This window comes from Dasypus novemcinctus, chromosome 19 (assembly GCF_030445035.2).
Source record: "Dasypus novemcinctus isolate mDasNov1 chromosome 19, mDasNov1.1.hap2, whole genome shotgun sequence".
In the NCBI taxonomy this organism is placed as follows: Eukaryota; Metazoa; Chordata; class Mammalia; order Cingulata; family Dasypodidae; genus Dasypus; species Dasypus novemcinctus.
Genome location: NC_080691.1, coordinates 18741686 through 18761223, shown reverse-complemented (window position 1 = coordinate 18761223; position 19538 = coordinate 18741686). Strand labels below are relative to the sequence as shown.

At 36.5% G+C, this 19538-nt stretch overlaps 1 protein-coding gene across 8 annotated transcripts in view; it reads right to left on the bottom strand.

The window, feature by feature from the left end:
• Positions 1–19538, bottom strand: part of CLIP1 (CAP-Gly domain containing linker protein 1) — a 137947-nt gene that overhangs the window by 39291 nt on the left and 79118 nt on the right. For 4 of the 8 annotated variants that reach the window (XM_058281321.1, XM_058281322.2, XM_071209780.1 and 1 more), the window contains 8 exons: positions 17862–17966; positions 13033–13977; positions 11363–11479; positions 9374–9431; positions 8735–8818; positions 7192–7348; positions 5752–5917; positions 5438–5653 (listed from right to left, as the gene is read on the bottom strand). In XM_058281321.1, the coding sequence (XP_058137304.1) occupies positions 5438–5653; positions 5752–5917; positions 7192–7348; positions 8735–8818; positions 9374–9431; positions 11363–11479; positions 13033–13977; positions 17862–17966 (1848 nt within the window). Of the gene's footprint in view, positions 1–530; positions 2799–5437; positions 5654–5751; positions 5918–7191; positions 7349–8734; positions 8819–9373; positions 9432–11362; positions 11480–13032; positions 13978–17861; positions 17967–19538 lie in introns of all 8 variants that reach the window. The other 4 variants (XM_058281325.2, XM_058281326.2, XM_058281327.2 and 1 more) reach the window with 3 other exon arrangements.

Sequence of the window (19538 nt, the reverse complement as noted above, 5' to 3'; positions counted from 1 at the left end):
GACTGATATAAAAAATAATAAAAATAACTTAAAATATTTTCAGGCACTTGTTTACAATTTCATTTGGCTTAATAAAGTTTATGGGAATTCTGCATTATATGCTCCCAATTATAAGTCATGGAGATTTCAGTGGAATCTTCCACCTCCAAATGGATAAACACAATGAAACAGTTAAAAGTCAAATTGAAAATACTGTTTCAATATGTGTCCATTTTAGTATAGCTCTTAAGCCTTTAAGAAAGACAGTTAACTTTTAAGTTTTTCACAACAACTTCTCCTTAAATTAAAAAAATATATCCTTTTCATTCACAGGTTGTTTCTCTTTTTTTGGCAAACGGATAGGCACTAGGGCAAAAAGACATTTAGGAAATAATCACTCTTTCTGATTGTAATAGCTTGTGAGATATAAACAACTGACTTGATGGGGTAGATTTCACTATGTGGAAATTAAGAAAAATCACTTAAACCACTAAAGTTAGTAAACAGTGTTAGTAACACAGATGCTCAATACTTTGAACCTCTCACTTTACCGTAAATGAATGAAGAGTCTCGAGCTCTCTAATTTTAAGAGAAAGCTTGCTCTTGTCTTTCCTCAAAGTATGGTTTTCATTTTGAGATTCTAGGAGATTGGCTGAAATATGGCTGTTGGTTTTGGCCAATTGGCTAATCTCTTTCTGAAGTATGAAGTAGCTTTCTGCTAGCTTTTCCTTCTCCTTCAGAAGTTCGTCCTTTTTCAGCATCATTTCTCTTTTCTCAGTCAGGAGGTTCTTATTGTCCTGCATTACCTTGGCTCTTTCAGCCAGGGTCACCTCATGATTCAGTTGGAGGTCTTCCAGGATTTTAGTCAGGCAGCTGTGCAGTTCCTGCAGTTCTAACTTGGATTTGGACAAGGTAGCAAAATCGCTTTTCAGAGTCTCTATGTTGGCAGCGAGTTGAGCTGTTTCTGCACTTAAGAGCTCTTTTTCCTTAATGATCTCTACCAATTTTTGCTCCAATATGGCCTTCTCTTGGATGAGTACAAATTTCTCAGACTGGAGCTCCTTAGTACACACTGTTAACTCTTCCACTTCTTGCTCCAGGAGCACAATTCTCCCATGGAGTTTATCGTTTTCATACAAGGATGACTCATTTTCCTTTGTTCTAGCTTCTTTTTCTAGGATTAAGGACTGCTGAATTTCATGGATCTCCTCGTTAAGTTTCTGACACTCTTCTTGAAGGTTCAACCCATCCCTCAACAAAATGTTCTTTTCAGAACAACAAGTCTGAAGTTCAACATCTAGACACTCCTTTGCTTGCAATATGTTTGTGTGTTCTTTTTCTAGGTTCTTTTTGGCATTTTGAGCCTCTTTCAACATCAAAGAGAGATCATACTTGCTGGTCACTAGTTCTTGAATTTCCTTTTTCTTCTCTTGAAGCTCTTTCTTCAGAGCATCAATATTACCAAGTAGTTTCATCTTTTCATGCACAATTATTCTTCGGTTTGCAGATTCTTGATCATATTTCCTCTTAAGGTCTCCTATGGCTTTGATGGAATTTTCTCTCTCTGCAAGTAAATCTCCATTTTGCATTTCCAGTGTAGATTTTTCTTTCAAGAGACCATCATGCTGTTTTTTAAGCTTTGTAATTTTCTGACAAGCCATTTCTTTCTCGGAAGTTAGGTAAGTGATCTCCTTGTTCAGGTTCATCTCAACTTGGGCAGCCTCTTCTGAGCATTTGCTGAGTTTTTCAGTGATCATCCTATTTTCACTTAAAAGTTCTTCTTTTTCAGCCAAGAGCCTTCTCTCAGATGAGGCCAAGGTTTCTTTCTCATGCAGAAGTTGGATACACTCAGAGTCGGTGATCTCTCGACTAGTCTTAATTTCTTCCAGGAACTTTGTTAGACTTGTATTTGTAGCCTGAAGTTGCATAGTCTCCAGCTCGGCCTTTCTTAGAGCTTTGTTAACATTATCCAGCTGTGTACGTAGCCCACTAGCTTCTGTGCTGAGCAGCTGTTTGACCTGGAGGGTGGCTTCCAGGTTAGCATTTAGTTTTTCCTGATCTTGAAGCAGCATATCCTTCTCAAACTGCAGATCTTTGTTGTTCTGAAGGAGATGATCTCTCTCCATCTTTAAGGCTAGGCACATATTATCAAGTCTTGACTGTTTCTCTAAACCTGACTTTTTCTCAGCTGTGAGATCATCAATCTCTTGTACCAAGGTTTTCTGATCTTTGACTAGCTCCTCGTAAGAGCTCTGAAGCTTCTGAATAATTTCATCCTTATCTTTAGTCAAGACAAGATTTTCAGTAGCAAGCCTCCTGATCTGATTCTCCAGGTGGTCTTTTTCTTCCCGATCCTTCTCAGATTCAGCAAGCAAAGTATCTTTGCTGAATTCAAGTTCTTCTATGAGGGTCTGCATGCTCATCTTGGAAGCTTGCAAAGTGTCATTTTCCATATTTATCTTCAAGAGTTCTTCCTTTGCAATACTAATTTTCTTGAGCAATTGTTCTCTCTCAATAGCTAATGCCTCTTTATTGAGATGTTCCTGCTGATAAAGTTTTTCAGCATCTTGCTTTTTCTCTAAGACTTTCTCCTTTTCTAAATTAAGAGTTTCATTTACTGACCACAGTTTCTGTTGGTCGTCCTCAAGTAAAGTTATTTTGGCCTCCACCTCTACAAGCTTTGATAAAAGTGAACCTTTTTCTAACTTTAAAGTATTTCCTTCCTGTGCAAGAAGCTGCTTCTCTGATTTCAGACCCCTCAGCTCTTCTGACAATAGTTCAATTTCTTTTTTGGCTGATGTTAACAAATAGGTTAGCGACTACAGAAACAAAAGATGGAAAGAATGGAAACAAAAATGAAATCAAGCAGACAAATGCAAGCCCAAATAACTGAATCATAAGAGCTTAAAATATTTTTTTCATATAGAGACTACGTGGACAAGGGAGAGAAACTAGATAAACAGAGTCCATAAAAGGATAACACAAAGTAAATTTAGCCTTGTAAAGTTCCTATATACCAGCTTATTTTATATTAAAAGCAACTTATAAAATTATTTCTTATAGCTACCTAGGAATTTAAGACAAAAAAAGTAGCTTGATTTTGACAGAAAGGCATAAGATTCTTTCCTGTCATTTCATCATTTCTATCATATGTAGGATTCACTGAAGAATTACTTTTTAAAGTCACAATTCAAAGAACTACAAAACTGAGTACTTTTTTAACCATAAAAGGGGATGGGGGTGAAGGAGAATAACTGTTCCTTTTCAACTAACAAAAAGACCCAAATGACAATCACTGGCCTGAGACTGATTTAGTCCCAGCATCATATACAATTTATTAAAAATACAGGCTTTGTGGCTACCATGAATGAATTAAAAAATTTTTTTGATTTAGAAAATAATTTGACCATGATGTTTATATCAGCCAATGATGTCCAATATGGGACCCACTAGCAACATACGGCTACTGGGCACTTGAAATGTAACTGGTGTAACTGAGGAATTGAATTTGTAATTTTATTTCATTTTAACTAATTTTAATTTAAATGGTCATGTGGCTAGTAGCTACTATACGGAGCGGTATAGTAACACACCACTGGCTTTTAAACTTAGGGAACAGGGCAAAAAGGATGCCTCTGTTTAAGTTACATGAGAACAAAAATACAAAAATGAAAATTCTAGAATAAAGTTTTAAAGTTTAATGAGTTACTTCTCTAAGAACAATAATCCATGTGGTAATTGATAAGTATACATAAGTTTTCCATCTAAAATGTACTCCAAAATAAAAAGAAATCTAGTTAACCAGGGTTAAGTTTGTGTTTAGCTAGTCTAATGGACTGTCAACTGCATAAAAATCAGAATGTTCTATGTTAAAACTTTCAATCTAATTTATTTAACAAAAGATTGTCTCCATCAAGAGCACATAACACAACAAATAAGGGAAAACACTGGGTTAAGAATACTAAACAATCAAGTATAATTTACCATTATCAGGCTCAAAAAATACTATTTTGCTGTGCTGACAACATACAATAAGGACGATACCTTCCACTTATTATATTAAAACCACTCCAATATCACTCCCCCAGTCCAGGCAGGTGAACCTAAGTTTCCACAGTGGCCTATATTTACTCCACTATAACACCTGTTTACTTGTCAGACCACCCCAATGGACTGTAAACTCCCTGAGGACAGGAACTATGTCTTGTGCGCTATCTTCCCAGCGTCCAGCATGGGGTAGATTAGCAGTCAGCTAACCATAAGGGCAAATCCAACCCACCTCCTATTTTCATAGATGAAGTTTTATTGGAACACAGCCATCTGCATTTGTTTGCATATTATCTATGGCTTTCACACTATAGCTTCAGGGTTGAGTAGTTGCAACAGAGATGCATGGCCTGCAAAGCCAAAAATACTACCTGGAAAAAGTCTGTTAATCCTTGAGGAAGATTCTTAAATGAGAATAAATAAATGAAGAATCTACTCATTAGCTGATCTAAAATGGTATGAACCGATTCACAAGTTACAGCAGAGTGGGTGTTTGTGTGTGTACGTGCACATTAGTGAGGCAGTCATGGTCCACCTAATTAACAAGAGGTTTTTAATGGAATTTGTTTCAAGTCTTTCATATGTTCTGTTATATTTTCTTTCTCCTAAACTCCTTTATAAACATCTAACAGCTTAAAAATAAAGACTAATATTTACTGTTCTTTGAACAATAAAAAGTTAAATAATAATAGGATGGCTGAATCTCAGTCAGTCACCAGAGTAAAAAAAAATACACTGGGGCAAAGATACAATCTTGACACCATAAAATGAAATCCAACATTTCAAGTCCAAGATTATCTAATAAGAGGTTTCCTCATTACCCTCAAGTTCAGTTGCTTTGTCAATAAACTCATTGTACCTTCCTGGGGCTATGTAAAGGTGCTCTTTCAAGTTCTCTGTTCTAATTCTTCCTATAAGAGCTCTGTCCCCCCAGCTATGCTCTCTCTTAAGTTCTCTGTCTGCTTACTTGCTTTGCTTGGTTTCTGCCTCTTGCTTTTCTGCAACATGCCTCTCCTAACCTTACTGCAAGGTGGTAGCAAGGACGGCCAAGAAGTGAGGAACATGCTTTTCCTCACAATGAAGTTGATAGCAAGCAGGCAGACAGAGCTCAGGCAACATATGCACCTTTGTGACAGGTGGTAAAAAAGCATCACAGGCTGGGATGGCTAAACAGTACATTCAAGCAAAGACCAGTTGCCAGCACCATCCCTGAGAGAACGAGCAGCTTGTACAAAACACTGGAAGCAGCAGAAAATGAAATTCACCATCTTGTCATGCACTCAAGAGATTACTATTTTTAAAGGCCAACTTAATTCATACCATTTGCTGCTGGTGCTAAGCACTCATGCAACCTTGATGCAGAACCAGAGCAAACTGTAATGCAATAATACATTTCTCCTCTATAACATACTTTGGCTTTGTCAGCCTGGTTTTTCAGTTCTTCCATCTCCTGCAACAATTCACTGTTTTCCTCATGTGCAGCCTTCAGTTTTTCCTCCGTATCCACTAGCATCTTCTGTAAGTTCTGTAGGGCTTCTTCCTGCTTTGTGTTTGACTCAGAGTTGGCTTTTTCATACCTGGCTTTCAGATCCTGATATTGGTTGTGGCTAATTTCCATCTTCTTTTCCTGCAGAAACCCCAAGTGAAAGAATAAATCATCTAGCCATCTTTGTACTTCCACTCTCCCTCCTTGCCAACAAATATTCCTATTTATTCTCTGCTTACCAGGTCCAACAATTTTTTCCGCAATTCTTTCTTTTCTTCTTCATGCTTTTTAGCTGTTTCTTGCTGGCTCTGTTCAGCTTTGAGAGCTACTTCCCCAATACTTTTCTGCAGTAAACTTGCATTATCATTTGCCTTTGTGAGTCTTAGCTGTAATTCTTCCACATATCTAGAACAAGTTTCAATGCAAGGTATCAGATTTTTCATAAAAAATGTTTAAAATTCTAGTTATATTTAAAATGTGCTATTAATAGCAATTATGTTAATGATTACAAGTCATTAATTAATAACATCTGAAAGACAAAAAAATTACTTGCTCTGAAGAGTAATTAACAATTGTGATGATTATGAAAAAATCATTCTAGTGCCTCCAAAGACCAAAACATATAAAAATGACATTAATTCAAAGTTCCAGCTGAAAAATAATCGTGTGGTCCAACAAAGAGGTAGAAAGAACATGGAACATCGATCTAGAGAACAGGCTATTAAATGAATCAGAGAACACAGGAGGAAATGGGTGGTATCTCTGGATTTTGTACCTACAAGAGTGAAACTTCTCAGACATTCTGCCACAATCACCTGTGCAGCTATACTTGCCTCACAGGAACTTTGACCAAAGTTGGCCAACCAAGGCCTAGTCACCAATCACCCACTGGCTGAGCTGTGTGTGGGCAAATGGCTGTCTATTTACACATAAAGAATCAAAGTCCCAATGGTCCTAAAAAGTCCTCTAACCATTTTGCCTTACAAAATAACACATTTGATATTTACATGACAGCTTTTTAAGAGGAAAAAAAGAAAAACCTCAAAGCAATGAGAACATCAGAATAAAGACTAGAACAGTTTATACAATTAAAGAAGCTATGTCACTGAGGAAGGACAATTGGTGATAAGCGCAGCAAAGGCTGGGGATCAGAATGCCTAGATGCAAAGCCCAGCTCTGCCTGTCTCTAACTGCATCATCTCAGGCAAGATACTTTAGTTCATTAAGCCTCAGTTTCTTTTTCTTTAAAATGGGAATACCAACATACCTACATCAAAGGATTATTGTAAGAATTAGAAAAAGTACCCCATATTAAGCTGTTAGAATAGTACACAGCGTATAGTAAGCCCTTAACAAATGTTACCTTTCCATAAATTTAAGCAGGTCAAAAATATTTTAATGGCATGCAAAAGATACTACTGTCACTGATAATCTATTAGCTTTTCATTACAAGTCACTGAAAGGTCTATAAATAAAAGACCAGTCCTTGACAAGTAGAATAGGTAACAGCCCATTTTAGAAGATTAGTTTATTCAAGGACAAATGAGGCAATAATAGAAAGGAACAGAGAGAGGAAACTTCTAAAACATAACTCAAAAGGTTTTGGCTTCCCTCCCATCTACATCTTGCTTCTGAGCCTCATCTAAAGCAAGCACTACCATTAACACATTTACACATACCTATCTTTCTCACGTAATTCATCATTCATTCTTGCCAGCTGAAAAGAATTATCTCCTGACATCTTCATTATTTCAGCAATGTCATTTTCCAGTTTTTCCTTTGCTTTCATCAACTGCATTTCTCTTTCACCTCTCTCTCTAAATTTTGTCTCCATATCTGAATATATAAAGAAAAAATAATTGTACTGCAATATTATAATCAACAAAAATATATTGAGAGTCTCCTATATGCCAAGTCTTGTTCTAGAGTATATTTGCATATAGCCCTCAAGAAACTGACATTCTAATAAAGCAGACAATGCACAAGATAAAGAAAGTAAATGGATAAGAAAATAAATGGAAGGGAGGTAGGGAGGAAAATAAATAAATAAATGTGTGTGTGTTGCAGGGGTTAAATCTTAGTCTCTCTGAGATGGTGACATTCTATAAAGACCTGAAGGAAGTGAGGGAGTAAGCCACCAGGGAAAAAGTAGCATAGGCAGAGGGAAAAAAAAAGTACAAAGGCACTGAAGCATTTCAAGTGTGAGTAGCATAGGCAGAGGGGAAAAAAAAATACAAAGGCACTGAAGTGGCCTTGGCCCAATGGATAGGGCACCCGCCTACCAAATGGGAGGTCTGTGGTTCAAGCCCTGGGCCTCCTTGACCTGTGTGGAACTGGTCCATGTGCAGTGCTGATGCACGCAAGGGATGCCCTGCCATGCAGGGGTGTCCTACGTGCAAGGAGTGCGCCCCGTAAGGAGAGCCGCTCAGCGTGAAAGAAAGTGCAGCCTGCCCAAGAATGGCACCGCACACATGGAGAGCTGACAAAACAAGATGACGCAACAAAAAGAAACACAGATTCCCGGTACCACTGATAAGAATAGAAGCGGTCACAGAAGAATACACAGCAAATGGACATAGAGAGCAGACAACGGGGTCAGGGGACAAGGGGAGAAATAAATAAAAAATAAATCTTTAAAAAAATAATAATAACAATCAAAATAAAAGCATGTTCCTAACTTCTCCAGAGCAAAAACACACACAAAAAAAAGTGTCAGTAAGGAGGCCAATATGGTCAGAGTGGAATGAATAAGAGGAAGAGAAGTAAGATGAAATCAAACAAGCAATGGGGACCTGATGGTGGTGAGGACTATAGCTTTCACTTTGAATGAGAAGCCACTGGAGACTTCGGACCAAAGAAATTGCATGATCTGACTTCATTTTAAAAGGATGATGCTGGTTATTGTGTTGAGATCAGAATGATGGGGGCAATGGTAGAAGTCAGAAGACCAGGTGGTCAGTTGTTATAATAATTCAGATGAAAGATGATGACTGGCTTGCTTCAAGGATAGCAGTGCAAGTGGTGAGAAGTGCTTGGATTCTGACCATATTTTGAAGATAGAGCAAACAGAACTTGCTGAAGGGTACAGATCTCGAACAAGTATTTTATCACATTATATCACAATAATGGGTGATGAGGTTAAGCCTGAATAATAGATACTAAAACTATTTCAAATCCTAGGGAGTGGACTCTATGCATAATAATCAAAGTCCTCCTTCTTACCTGCTAAATTTTCTCTCAACTTCTCTAATTCAGAAGACAGAACATTAAACTGTTCTTCTTTTTCATGTAATTTAGTCACAGTTTCTATTTAGGATAAAGAAAAAGTTTAATCTATTTCATATTCAATAAGCCATCTAGAGCTTGGCTGTCTTACAACCATATCAAATCATATGCTTATGAAATCTGAGATCACACCAAAAACAAAAGGTCCCGTTATAAATCAAAGGTCTGTATCATGAATCTAAAAATTATTATAAAGCAGTGAATGTGCATTTCTTTGCCTCCCCCACACCTGTGGATTAGGCAGGCACCTGGCATCCCTTATCCAGTCTTCTTTTTCCTTCTTCACTGAAAAGTCAATAAAACTATTAATGACTAGAGTTAAAGTAACATAATACTTCTCCCAAATATACTTACATTTTAATATGGAAGAAGCCTTAAGTCAAAAGAAGAAAGAATTAGTTGGGAGTTTGAGGCTTCAGGAAGCCAATGGAATCCAGTAATCCTTTGAGCTGCGGAAACTTCCAGGATAGTGAAATTAGACTAGAGGCAGCATCTCTTTGTGTATTCCAGAGTCCAACCCCAGTTTGAGAAAATGCCATTCTCTGAAGTGAGCTAATCATACTTTAGAAGACATACCTTGCATACTTCTCTGAACACAGCCAGCCTCCTCTGAAGCATCAGCAAGTTTTTCTTTCTAAAGAAAAACAATTGGACATTCAGAATAGAAGATTTCAAATTATAAAGATAAAACATTTCTATCAATTACTTATTCCTACAATACCATTTACATTTTGTTGCTGGTTTTGTTTTGTTGAAACGTCTCTTGGAATATGTAGGTATCAGGTACAGCCACGTGTATATTGTGCACATTGTGGACGAGGTCTGCATAAGGTGTGTTACGCTATGTACATGTGTAGGTCCACACGTATAGATGCCTGCACATACACGTGTGCACCTGGAAGTATGTGCACATGGAAGCATGTGGTGCATATGTACACTTTCTGCTCGTGTTGCTACCCTCAAGTAGCTGGCCTACTCTTCAGAAATCTGCTTGAGCTGAGAAGAGAATTCTGCAATTGCTTATAACTGAGAGTAACCTAAGCCTAATATCTTGAATCTAGGTCTGTAGTCAGCTACTTTTCAAATTTTAAAGGTCCTTCACTCACCTACTGTCTCAACTCTTCTTTTCTAAACATCACAATAGGCCAAGATAACACTGTCCTCTTTGTTGCCCTGAGACGAATTTTGGGCTAGAGATGCCAAGAGAATTTTTAAATGAGCATTTCTAACAAACTAGGACTATACAAAGATGGACATGCAAACTCAAAATCCATCAAACATCAAAGTCCACAAAGCTGACCACCCATGTTATGCCCTAAGCCAGACTTCAGGTGGAATGTCTTCTCTTCAGAATATACAGAGGAATGCTATAAGTTACAGAAAAGTAAGACATCATAAAAGTTTTGAGGAGGGTAGTAGTGTGATGTGGATGGAGCACAAAAAACATTTTCTTAGAGAAAACCATATTACAACCATGATTCCCAAGCCAATTTTTTCTCATAATGAAGTTGTAATATTATATACCAGCAATGTCTAAAAGAACTTTCTGCAATGTTGGAAATGCTCTATACTGTGCTGTCCAGTATGGTAGCCATGTGGCTACTGAGCACTTAAAATGTGGCAAATGCAACTGAGGAATTAAATTTTAAATTTTGCTTAATTAAATTTTCATAGCCACCTGTGGACAGTGGTTATATACAAAATTATAGAAATATGTAATACTGGCATTTAAATAAGAAAAAAAAAAATCCAACACTTACAGTCACTATTACTGGCATGGAAGCAGATTACTATTAGGGAACAGGAAGGCCCACGGAGGATCTGAGGTAAGTGGTTCCTGCAGTTACCCTTCATCTTTTCTAGTTTCTCCTAATCTATGACTTTCCTTTCCCATGATCTATCCTGATCACTGGCAATGCTCATGCTTATTAACCTTCCATTAAGCTTTTGTTTTTGGTATAGGAGGCAAGATCCAAGGGGAAAGGGTAAGAAAAAAAATTTTCCCACAATTTGGGATTAAGGAAAGAGGACATTTTGAAAGGACAAGTAATTTCCTGAGATAGAATAGAGTGAGTTGGCAGAAAGAATTCTTTGAATTCATTGGATTAGCTAGCACCCTGACCCACTAACAGTGGGTGCTGATGAGCCAAGATGGGTTGCTTGCTTGCTGCCCCACACAGTCATGAAACAAGTAGGAGAAGGCATGGTGCAAAGGTCTCATTATGATGAAATATAATTACGTTGGATAGGTAACATGGAAAGTTCCAGTATTTTGTAAAACTAAGTAGTCAATAACATTCCAAACCAGTGCATTCCCAGAAGCAAAGGACGGATTAAAAAAAAAAAAGTAAAGTAAAGTAATACCTACCTTTATTGCTAGTTTGGGTTTGGTCCAGTTCCTCGCAAGGTAATTATCAGCCGATAACTAACATTCTCAATTTAAACCAACAATTTGAAGGAGAAAGGATATAGCTGCAATATTTCTTTCTCGATGGAGATTTTGAAAAACAGGAACAATTCTAATAGCCATATACCCTCAGAATCAGATTCCCAACAGATACTTACCAAAATCTGAAGTTCTTTTTCCAAAGCCTCTTTCACTTCACTGACTTCACTCAAATTTTCCTGAAGGTTAGTAAGCTTTAGCTCTCTCCCCTGGAGCTCTTTGGTAATGCTACTAGCCTAACATACAGTTACATGATATAGAAGGAAATGAACAAAAGGGAAACAAAAATGAATGAGAAGGAAAAAAATAAAACAAATGTAAAAAGTCTGTAAGAAACAAACACAACAAAACAGAACTGAATTGAAAAGAATCAAGGCATGGGTAAAAGTTGTTTTTTCCTTTTCTTTTTAATTGTAAGAAGTCAATTATTAAACTATGACTTTTCAATCAGTTCTAGATATGACTGTCTAGTGGCTATTTTAAAATAGTCAAAATAGACTATTTTTGTATACCCAAATTTGAGATATTAGGATAATCCAAAGCAGAAAGTGCAGAACCTTACTTTATAAATGAGCTACTTGAGCAATTTCATTTTCCAGGTTTTAAAAACCTGAAGATAGAGATGGTGAGTATATATTATCTGTGTAATTTTCTGGTTTTGTATGCTTATTGTATTTCAAGATTTAAAATAAAAAAATAATTTAAAAATCCACTTAAACCAATAGTTATCAGAACTTGGCTATTGTTAAATCTTGATGTAAAAATGTGGACCAGCCACTAGCTATGTATTCTCTTTAAATTCATTTTTGTGTTTTGAATGGTGTTTTGGAACCATATGAGGAGATTTGAGAAAAATATTCTGATAACCAAATTGTCACTTTCAACTACAGTTACTTGGCAGTTTTTTGCTGTTTGTCCTCACCTCTCCCCATTTAACCATCACAACCCTTCATTCTTTGCCAATAGAGCAGCTTCTCCCGCAAAATGCTCAGAACATTCAGCATCAATACCAGCGCCTCAACTAGTGGCAGGAGGACTGAGAAAGAGTATTCACTCCACGAACAATCCTTGAAAATGAAGATGACATTTAACAAGGCTGGTTAGTTAAGAAATGTAGCTGACGAATGTGTCACATAATTTCCTATGTCTTGACCAAAACATACTTGGCCAGTCTTTCCTCAGAAAGTCAGGGAATAGACTGTGTTCTCATTGTGGAACAGAAAAAATTCCAAGGAGACAGAAAAAGTAACAATGTAAAGAGTTCCAGGCTCTTGCCCCTAACTTTGCTTTAAATGTTATTTATCATAGCATGTCAATTTACAACAGTCAAGTAGCATTCAGAATTCACATTCTGTTTTATATAAAGCCAATAGACAAGGTGGGAAAGAAGGAGTTGATTTTCTATCTTATTTGTTCATTCATTCACTTAATCTTAACTCTACCTGATCATCTTAGGGAGTCCTCTATTTTAAAAATAGATTATGGACTAGAACAAGCTGAAACGGGAGATCACAACATAGCCCAGGGATAGACTAATAGATAAAGTACCCAAATAACAGGAAACAATATTCAAAATAAATTCACATAGTTGAGCTGCTATTTTCTCTAATCTCCTCAGATGAAACCATAGGCAAGGTACTTAGAAGATACCACATTCATCTGGAAATTGTTCGAACCAAATAATTTGTTTTAATTAAATCAGGAATTCGGAAGATGAACTCAAAAGTAATGTATAATGTAAAATAAAAATAGTAAATGGAAAAGAAAGACAACGGATGTCAATACAAACCTTGCCACTCTCAGCTTTCTTTTCAATCTCTAAATTTTTAATCTGCTCCTCAGCTGCCTCAAGCTGCTGTCTAAGTTTCTTGATTTCCAATTTACCTTCGGAACTGGCTTTCCGAAGTACATCAAGGTCCAAGAGCTTTTCTTCAGTAGCCTTGAGCTGTGATGTAAAATTATCAATAACCTTGGTTTGTTCATTGCATTTGGCTTGCAGTACCTCTAGCTCCTTTACCTTTATTTCAGCTTCCTGTAATTTGTTTAACATGTCCTCCATTTCTACCAGATGTTGGTCTTCTGCTTTGTCCAGTTTCGATTTGACAGCTTCCAGACTGTTCTCCTTTTCCTTAACAACTTTCATTAGTTTAGCCTTTAGGGCTTCTATCTCTTTAGCATGAGCAGACCGTTCAGAGTCTTGTTTGTGTTGTAAGCTTTCTATTTCATGCTGATAATCCAGTCTCAATTTTTCTATTTGCGTTTTTAACTCAGCAAATTCTGCTGTCTCCGTTCCAACCCCTTTATTAAAGGATACCTTCAGTTCTTCCATTGCCTGCTGATGGGATGCAATGGCAGTCTCCAGTTTTGACTTCCACAAAGCTATCACATCCGAATTTTCCTTGTTGGCATGATCAAGCTTGCTTTTCAATGACTCATTCTCTTTGGAAAGCTTCTCTGCTGCTATGTGAAGTGCCTTTATCTCCTTCTGGTGAGTTTCTTCACAGGCTCCAAAGTGATCTTTCAGAGAAAACATTTCTCTCTGGTGGTCGGTCTGGGTGACTTCTAACTTTTCTTGCAAAGAACTTATCTCTTGCAAAAGGGAAAGGGACATATCCACATCACCAGGAGGCTTATTAGACTCTAGCCTTCTTCGGAGTTCAGCTACTTCCTGTACTCTCAATGCAAGGTCTTTTTCTAGTTCCATTATACGAGACTTTTCTGACACAGTAGCCACCTAATAACAGAAGTCCAAAGAAAAAGAGATCATTTAAATCATTGATAATTTTCTTAAACCATGTAGATCTTTAACAACTACTCCATCTCAGGCAGCAAACTACTAGAAATGCCTACATGTTTTATATATATATATATATATATGGCTGCAATAATGTCCTAAAACCAATTCGGACAGCTCCAATTCAAAATTACAATCATCAGCAAACTTTCACCATTTTGAAATGCTACAGAAACCTAAAATTGATACTTGTGTCTAACCCACTCCAAAAATACTTTTCTTTCCTCTAAAGAAGCTTAAATCAGGGAAATGCTCATTAACTGGTAACAAGTTAATGGAAACAGTAACTTTCAAAGTTCTCAGATATATCTGCTTCCTGGAATAAAGGATCCTATTTTGCCAGTTTTTTTTCCATCCACTTCACCCAGTATATATGATGCATTTCTATCTGATGAAAGTAATTTTACAGAACCATGCTCTCTTCAGTTCAGGAGCCATTAGTCGTATATGGCTACCTAGCACTTGAAATGGGGCTATTCTGAAATAAGTTGTACTGTAAGTATAAAATGCACATTCATTTTGAAGACTGAAGCAAAAAAAGATGGTAAAAATTTTAATTTTTATATTGACTACATGATGAAAGTGATAATATATTGGATATACTGGTTTATATAAAACATTATTAAAATTAATTTTCACCTGTTTGTTTTACTTATTAAAAAAGCAAATATGTAGTCTGTATTATATTTCTATTGGATAGCATGGGTATAAAAGTCCTAAAATAGTTTATCATATGCTTCAATAAATAATAAATGAAAAGTAGAATAAAAGCCTCAACTGGATAAGGAAGAATTAATTTACTAACCTATTTTTCTGTTTAAAGACAATAAAGTAATAATGATTACTTACCTGCCATTAAATATAAGAATCTTACACAGATTCCCTCTTCTGGATTTTAAAGTTCCATCAGCATTTTGATGTATATATCTTGTTCCCCTAACCCAGTGGTTCTAAGACTTTGCACATGAATCATCTGGGATGCATGTGTAAAATGCAGATTCCTAGTAATTCCCAGATCCTTTGATTCTGTTGTGCTTTGGAGGAGGGCCCAAGAATTGCTTTTATTCGTTCTGTTTTTGTTTTTGTTTTATTTTTTAACAAACATTCCAGGACTAGGAGAAACACTCTCTTAACCTATTTCCTATTATCCTTAGAAAAGTATTCCCCTCTGTTCCCTGTTAAGGAGTCAGTATAATTTACAGAATATGTGGGAAATGGTAGCTTCAGATATAAAATTATTTGACTAACCTGGGAAATAGATGGGAACTTGAATAATTAAAAAACACCAGTGACTCCCAAATTTCTAGGATCAAAACTCTTCTGAATTTAAGACTCCTCTCCCACACTGTCTTTATTGAGACAGAGAATAATCAATGTGTGTTCCTTTCATTTCCCCTCTGCCCATCTACAGATTGTGATACTGATAAAGACTAAAATACCCATAAAAGAAGAGGAAAACAAAGTGCTTGGATCTCCAAAAACTGCATAATCAAGTCATTAAATAGTTCAGGACTGACTAAAATTTTTGTGCTTCCGAGGGTTTAAATGTTAATTTATTTACACAGTTTTTTGGGGAAGCCCAAGGGTTTTTTACCACAAAATAAGGTAGAAAACATTAATAAATCCCATTGCTGCCATATCTATACTATAAAGAAACTAAATCCAATAGGGCAATAGTTCTTAATTAGTCACAATAATACAACCAAGAAAATGCCAAGTAGAGAATATATTCAGATAATTATAATAATAATATACTTTGTATAGCATTTTCATAGCACTTTTATTTTTTACTTCATTTCCCAAGGTATGCCCTCAGTCAAACTACCTATGTATCTGCCTCCCCACTAGGCCATATAAATCAGGAATTGTTCCTTTTCTTTTTTTATTATCTTTTTTTTAAAGATACATAAATCACACAAATTTTTATTATTATTTTTTAAAGATACATAAGGAATCGTTTCTTATTCTTGCCAATATTTCTACAGCATCAAGCACACTGCTTATAAACTGAATTTATTGGCTAAAAAGAATTCTAAAGTGCTTCCTAAAAAGGAACACAAGTGATATAAAACTTACATGAGTCATTGCCTAGTTCTGTACTAACTCATCACTTGGCAAACCAAGAGGGAGGATCAAAAGAAGATACCACTTGTTATCAAAAGATATCAGCTTTAACCTGAACCATGCTGTGAACGGACGGACACCTTCTTAACCATACAAAATAAAAATTCAAAATTGTTTGCTGACAAAGGTAAGATATGGGAGAGGAGTTCAGAAGCAAAAAAAAAGAAAAAGAAAAACCAAACTCTTTCCTTCAACATTCAGTCATACTAAAGGAACTCACTTTCCCAGTCCCTTTTATTTCCCAGATCAAGTCTAGGCTTTCAAGTAACAAAGAAGCAGCACCAAATTACCACTTTTTTTTCCCTCTTACCAAATACAGAGGAGAAATCTTTAGTTTGAGGTTGACTCAGAACACTTTTTCTTCTTAAAAGATAAAACCTGGGGAGCAGTTGTAACTCAGTGTTAAGTGCCTGCTTCCCACATATGAGGTCCCGGGTTCAATCCCAAGTACCCCCTAAAAAACAATAATAATAGTAATTAAAAATAAAAAGTTACGACTTAGAGAATACAAGTTACTCAATTGTCTAGATTTTTAGAACAGTGATTTCTCACCATAATTCAAAAGAAATACCAATAATTCAAAAGAAAAAATCAGAGACCAAATTGATCAGAGACGAAGTAATTCTTAAAATTTTAAAGGATCTGGACAATTTAATCATTGGCTGTCAAAGTCATGATTTTAAAGATATATGCATACATATTCTCATATATAAATGACCCATATTCATTATTTCTTAAAGATTTTAGCACAAAACTACTTCCCTAACATACAAACTCCATCCTGTAATGTTAGAGCAGACTCTAGAGCCAAATAGCCTAGATGCAAAGCCCAGCTCCACTATTACTTTCAGCTGGGTGATCTTGGGCAAATTAGTCAACCTCTCTATGCCTCAGCGTCCTCAATTATAAAATGAGGACAATACTACTGTTGGCCTCCTGGGGTTGTGGTGAAACCAAGTTAATACTTTAAAGTGCTTAGAATAGTGCCTGGCATGAAGTAAGCACATATAGGTGCTTTATTACATAAATAAATGAAAATATTCTTAATGCACTGGCTTCAAGGGCCAAACAATGAGCTAAGGGTAGTAAGAAGCCATTCTGAGCCCAACACACTTTTCCCTCCTGACCACTGAGATTTTTAACCTACTGGATGACAGAGAGGAGGCAGACACACAGAGGGATCAAGTGGCAAAAAAAAAGTTAATGTTGGGAAAGTTCTTGACACTTATTAAAAAGAGTCAGTGCTTCAATTGCATTCTCCCAAGAGGCCAAGGAAGAAGGCAGGAAAAGAGAGTTCAAGTGAAATGACAATAACAAAAAAAATTTAGAAAATGCAATAACCAGAAATATGAGAACAAGAGGACAATTGACTGCTTGTGGCAAACTGAAGAAATGTATATCAAGGTATGATACAAAGAACCTCAAATGCAGCTGTGGACATCTGTGCAGTCTATACAGTTTTAAGTTTCTGATCCCAACTTGGGTTGAGTTAAACCAAAGAGATGAGTCTTTTTCATTGATAAAAGGTTTGATATAAAACCACTGTGTCTTCCCAGTTAAGCTCATGAATACCTGAACAGTTCAGGACTAACTGCAGGTAGAACCACTGGGTCAAGGATCAGACCACCTGCAAGGCACATCCTGACGTGTCCACCACTCACACACATGGGTCTGCTTCATTAAATATCAAAAACCATTACCCTAGTGTCTTCTAACTCCCTCTGGAGTTTGTCAGCTTTGGTCTTTTCAAAGAGCAGGCTCTGTTCAAGCTCCTTAATGCGGGCATGCTCCAGTTTGGTCTGCGTCTGTTAGTAAAAAGGAAGAGGAAGAGAACACAACAGTGCCACCATCACATGCCAGCACAAGAGGAAAGAGAGCAGCATGCAGGCTGAGCCACCAGAACCTTCTGCCAGAGAATGAACAGGAAGGATAATGGAGAAGGGAAGAGGATGGATGAGATGAGGAATTTGAGAATAAGGATGAATACTATAGAAAAAAAGGGTGATAGCGGGCAAGGGAGATGAGCTGGTCTACTGAGAAAGAAAAATGGAAAATACATGAGATGTATGAAGTGTCAGGTGCATGCAGAGAAATATAAGTTATATTGATCAGTGAAGTTTATCAGCACAAATTAGAATAGTTAATATTCCTCTAAACTATAATTTTGCCCTCCTCCCCACAATGGCTATTGGACATTAATGTGTATGTAACTGACTCAATGACTTTATAAAAAGTGAATTTTCCCCCAAAATGATAATCACTCTCACCTAAACATGGAAAAGATAACTTTGTAAATCTTGAAAGTGTTTCAGTTAAATGCTTACAAAGATCCTTGCACTGTGGCATACAGTTTGACAGGAACAAGGGGCAAATGTTAAACCTAATAAAGGGAAACCAGAAACTAGAGCTGAGGAAAAGTACATGAGTGGCCTTTGGTGAAATAACTGAGAAGGATCTGAGATTCTTAGCAACATTCTCACCTATGACATAATTATTCTCTACAGCCTCTATACATCTCTGAAACAAGTGATTTAAAGAGGCACAGAGCAAAAGAAAAGTTTAGCTAGAACTGATAAGGGGCTTAATATTTTTATTCCAAGATGACTGTAGTTCTTATCAGCTCAGAGGTAAGAAATGGTGACTCACCACAAAGGCATGAGTTTGAACTTACAAAAGGGCCTGGTCACATCCTAATGTGCCTTAAAGCCTGGGAGATCTCACAGATCACTACACACAGTCACCCACTTAGATGTAATCCATGGAGAACCCAAAAGATCATCTTTCTACAACAAGTTTAAGTGCAGCAGAATCTTAATCAATTTGATATAATCTACATATCAGTCCTAATGTACCCTACCTCCACCTGAGAGGCTATCCACACAATTAACCGGTAAAACCTATTGCTAGAGCTGCTCTAGGCAGCTGCCAATTACTTATATTAATTTAAATATTTTATATTTAAATTCTAATTTACTAACTCTATGGCATTAGAGAATTTGGGGCAATGAGAAAATGACAACCAGTGCTAAACAAAATAAAAGAAAGTAGTTCAGAGCTTAAATAGTTAAGTAAAAGATGGAGTGCAAAAATAAAGATTATAATAAATATCTTCACTCTCTCTAGTGGTATGCTGGGGATTTCAATGCAATCAAGAGATCACTTTGCTTGTGTACCAGTTATAAACCATCAAGGGATATTTAAAAGGTGAAAAAAATAATAAAAATTATTCAACTGCTTTGGTTCTTTACCAACAAAAAAATGAAATAAATTCAAAACTTAATTGTCTGGATAGTTCCTTTGGTCCATATGTGCCTCAGATATAAGTTATTCAATTTATCTGCTTTACAGGAAAGATTATCTGCTTTACAGAAAAGAAC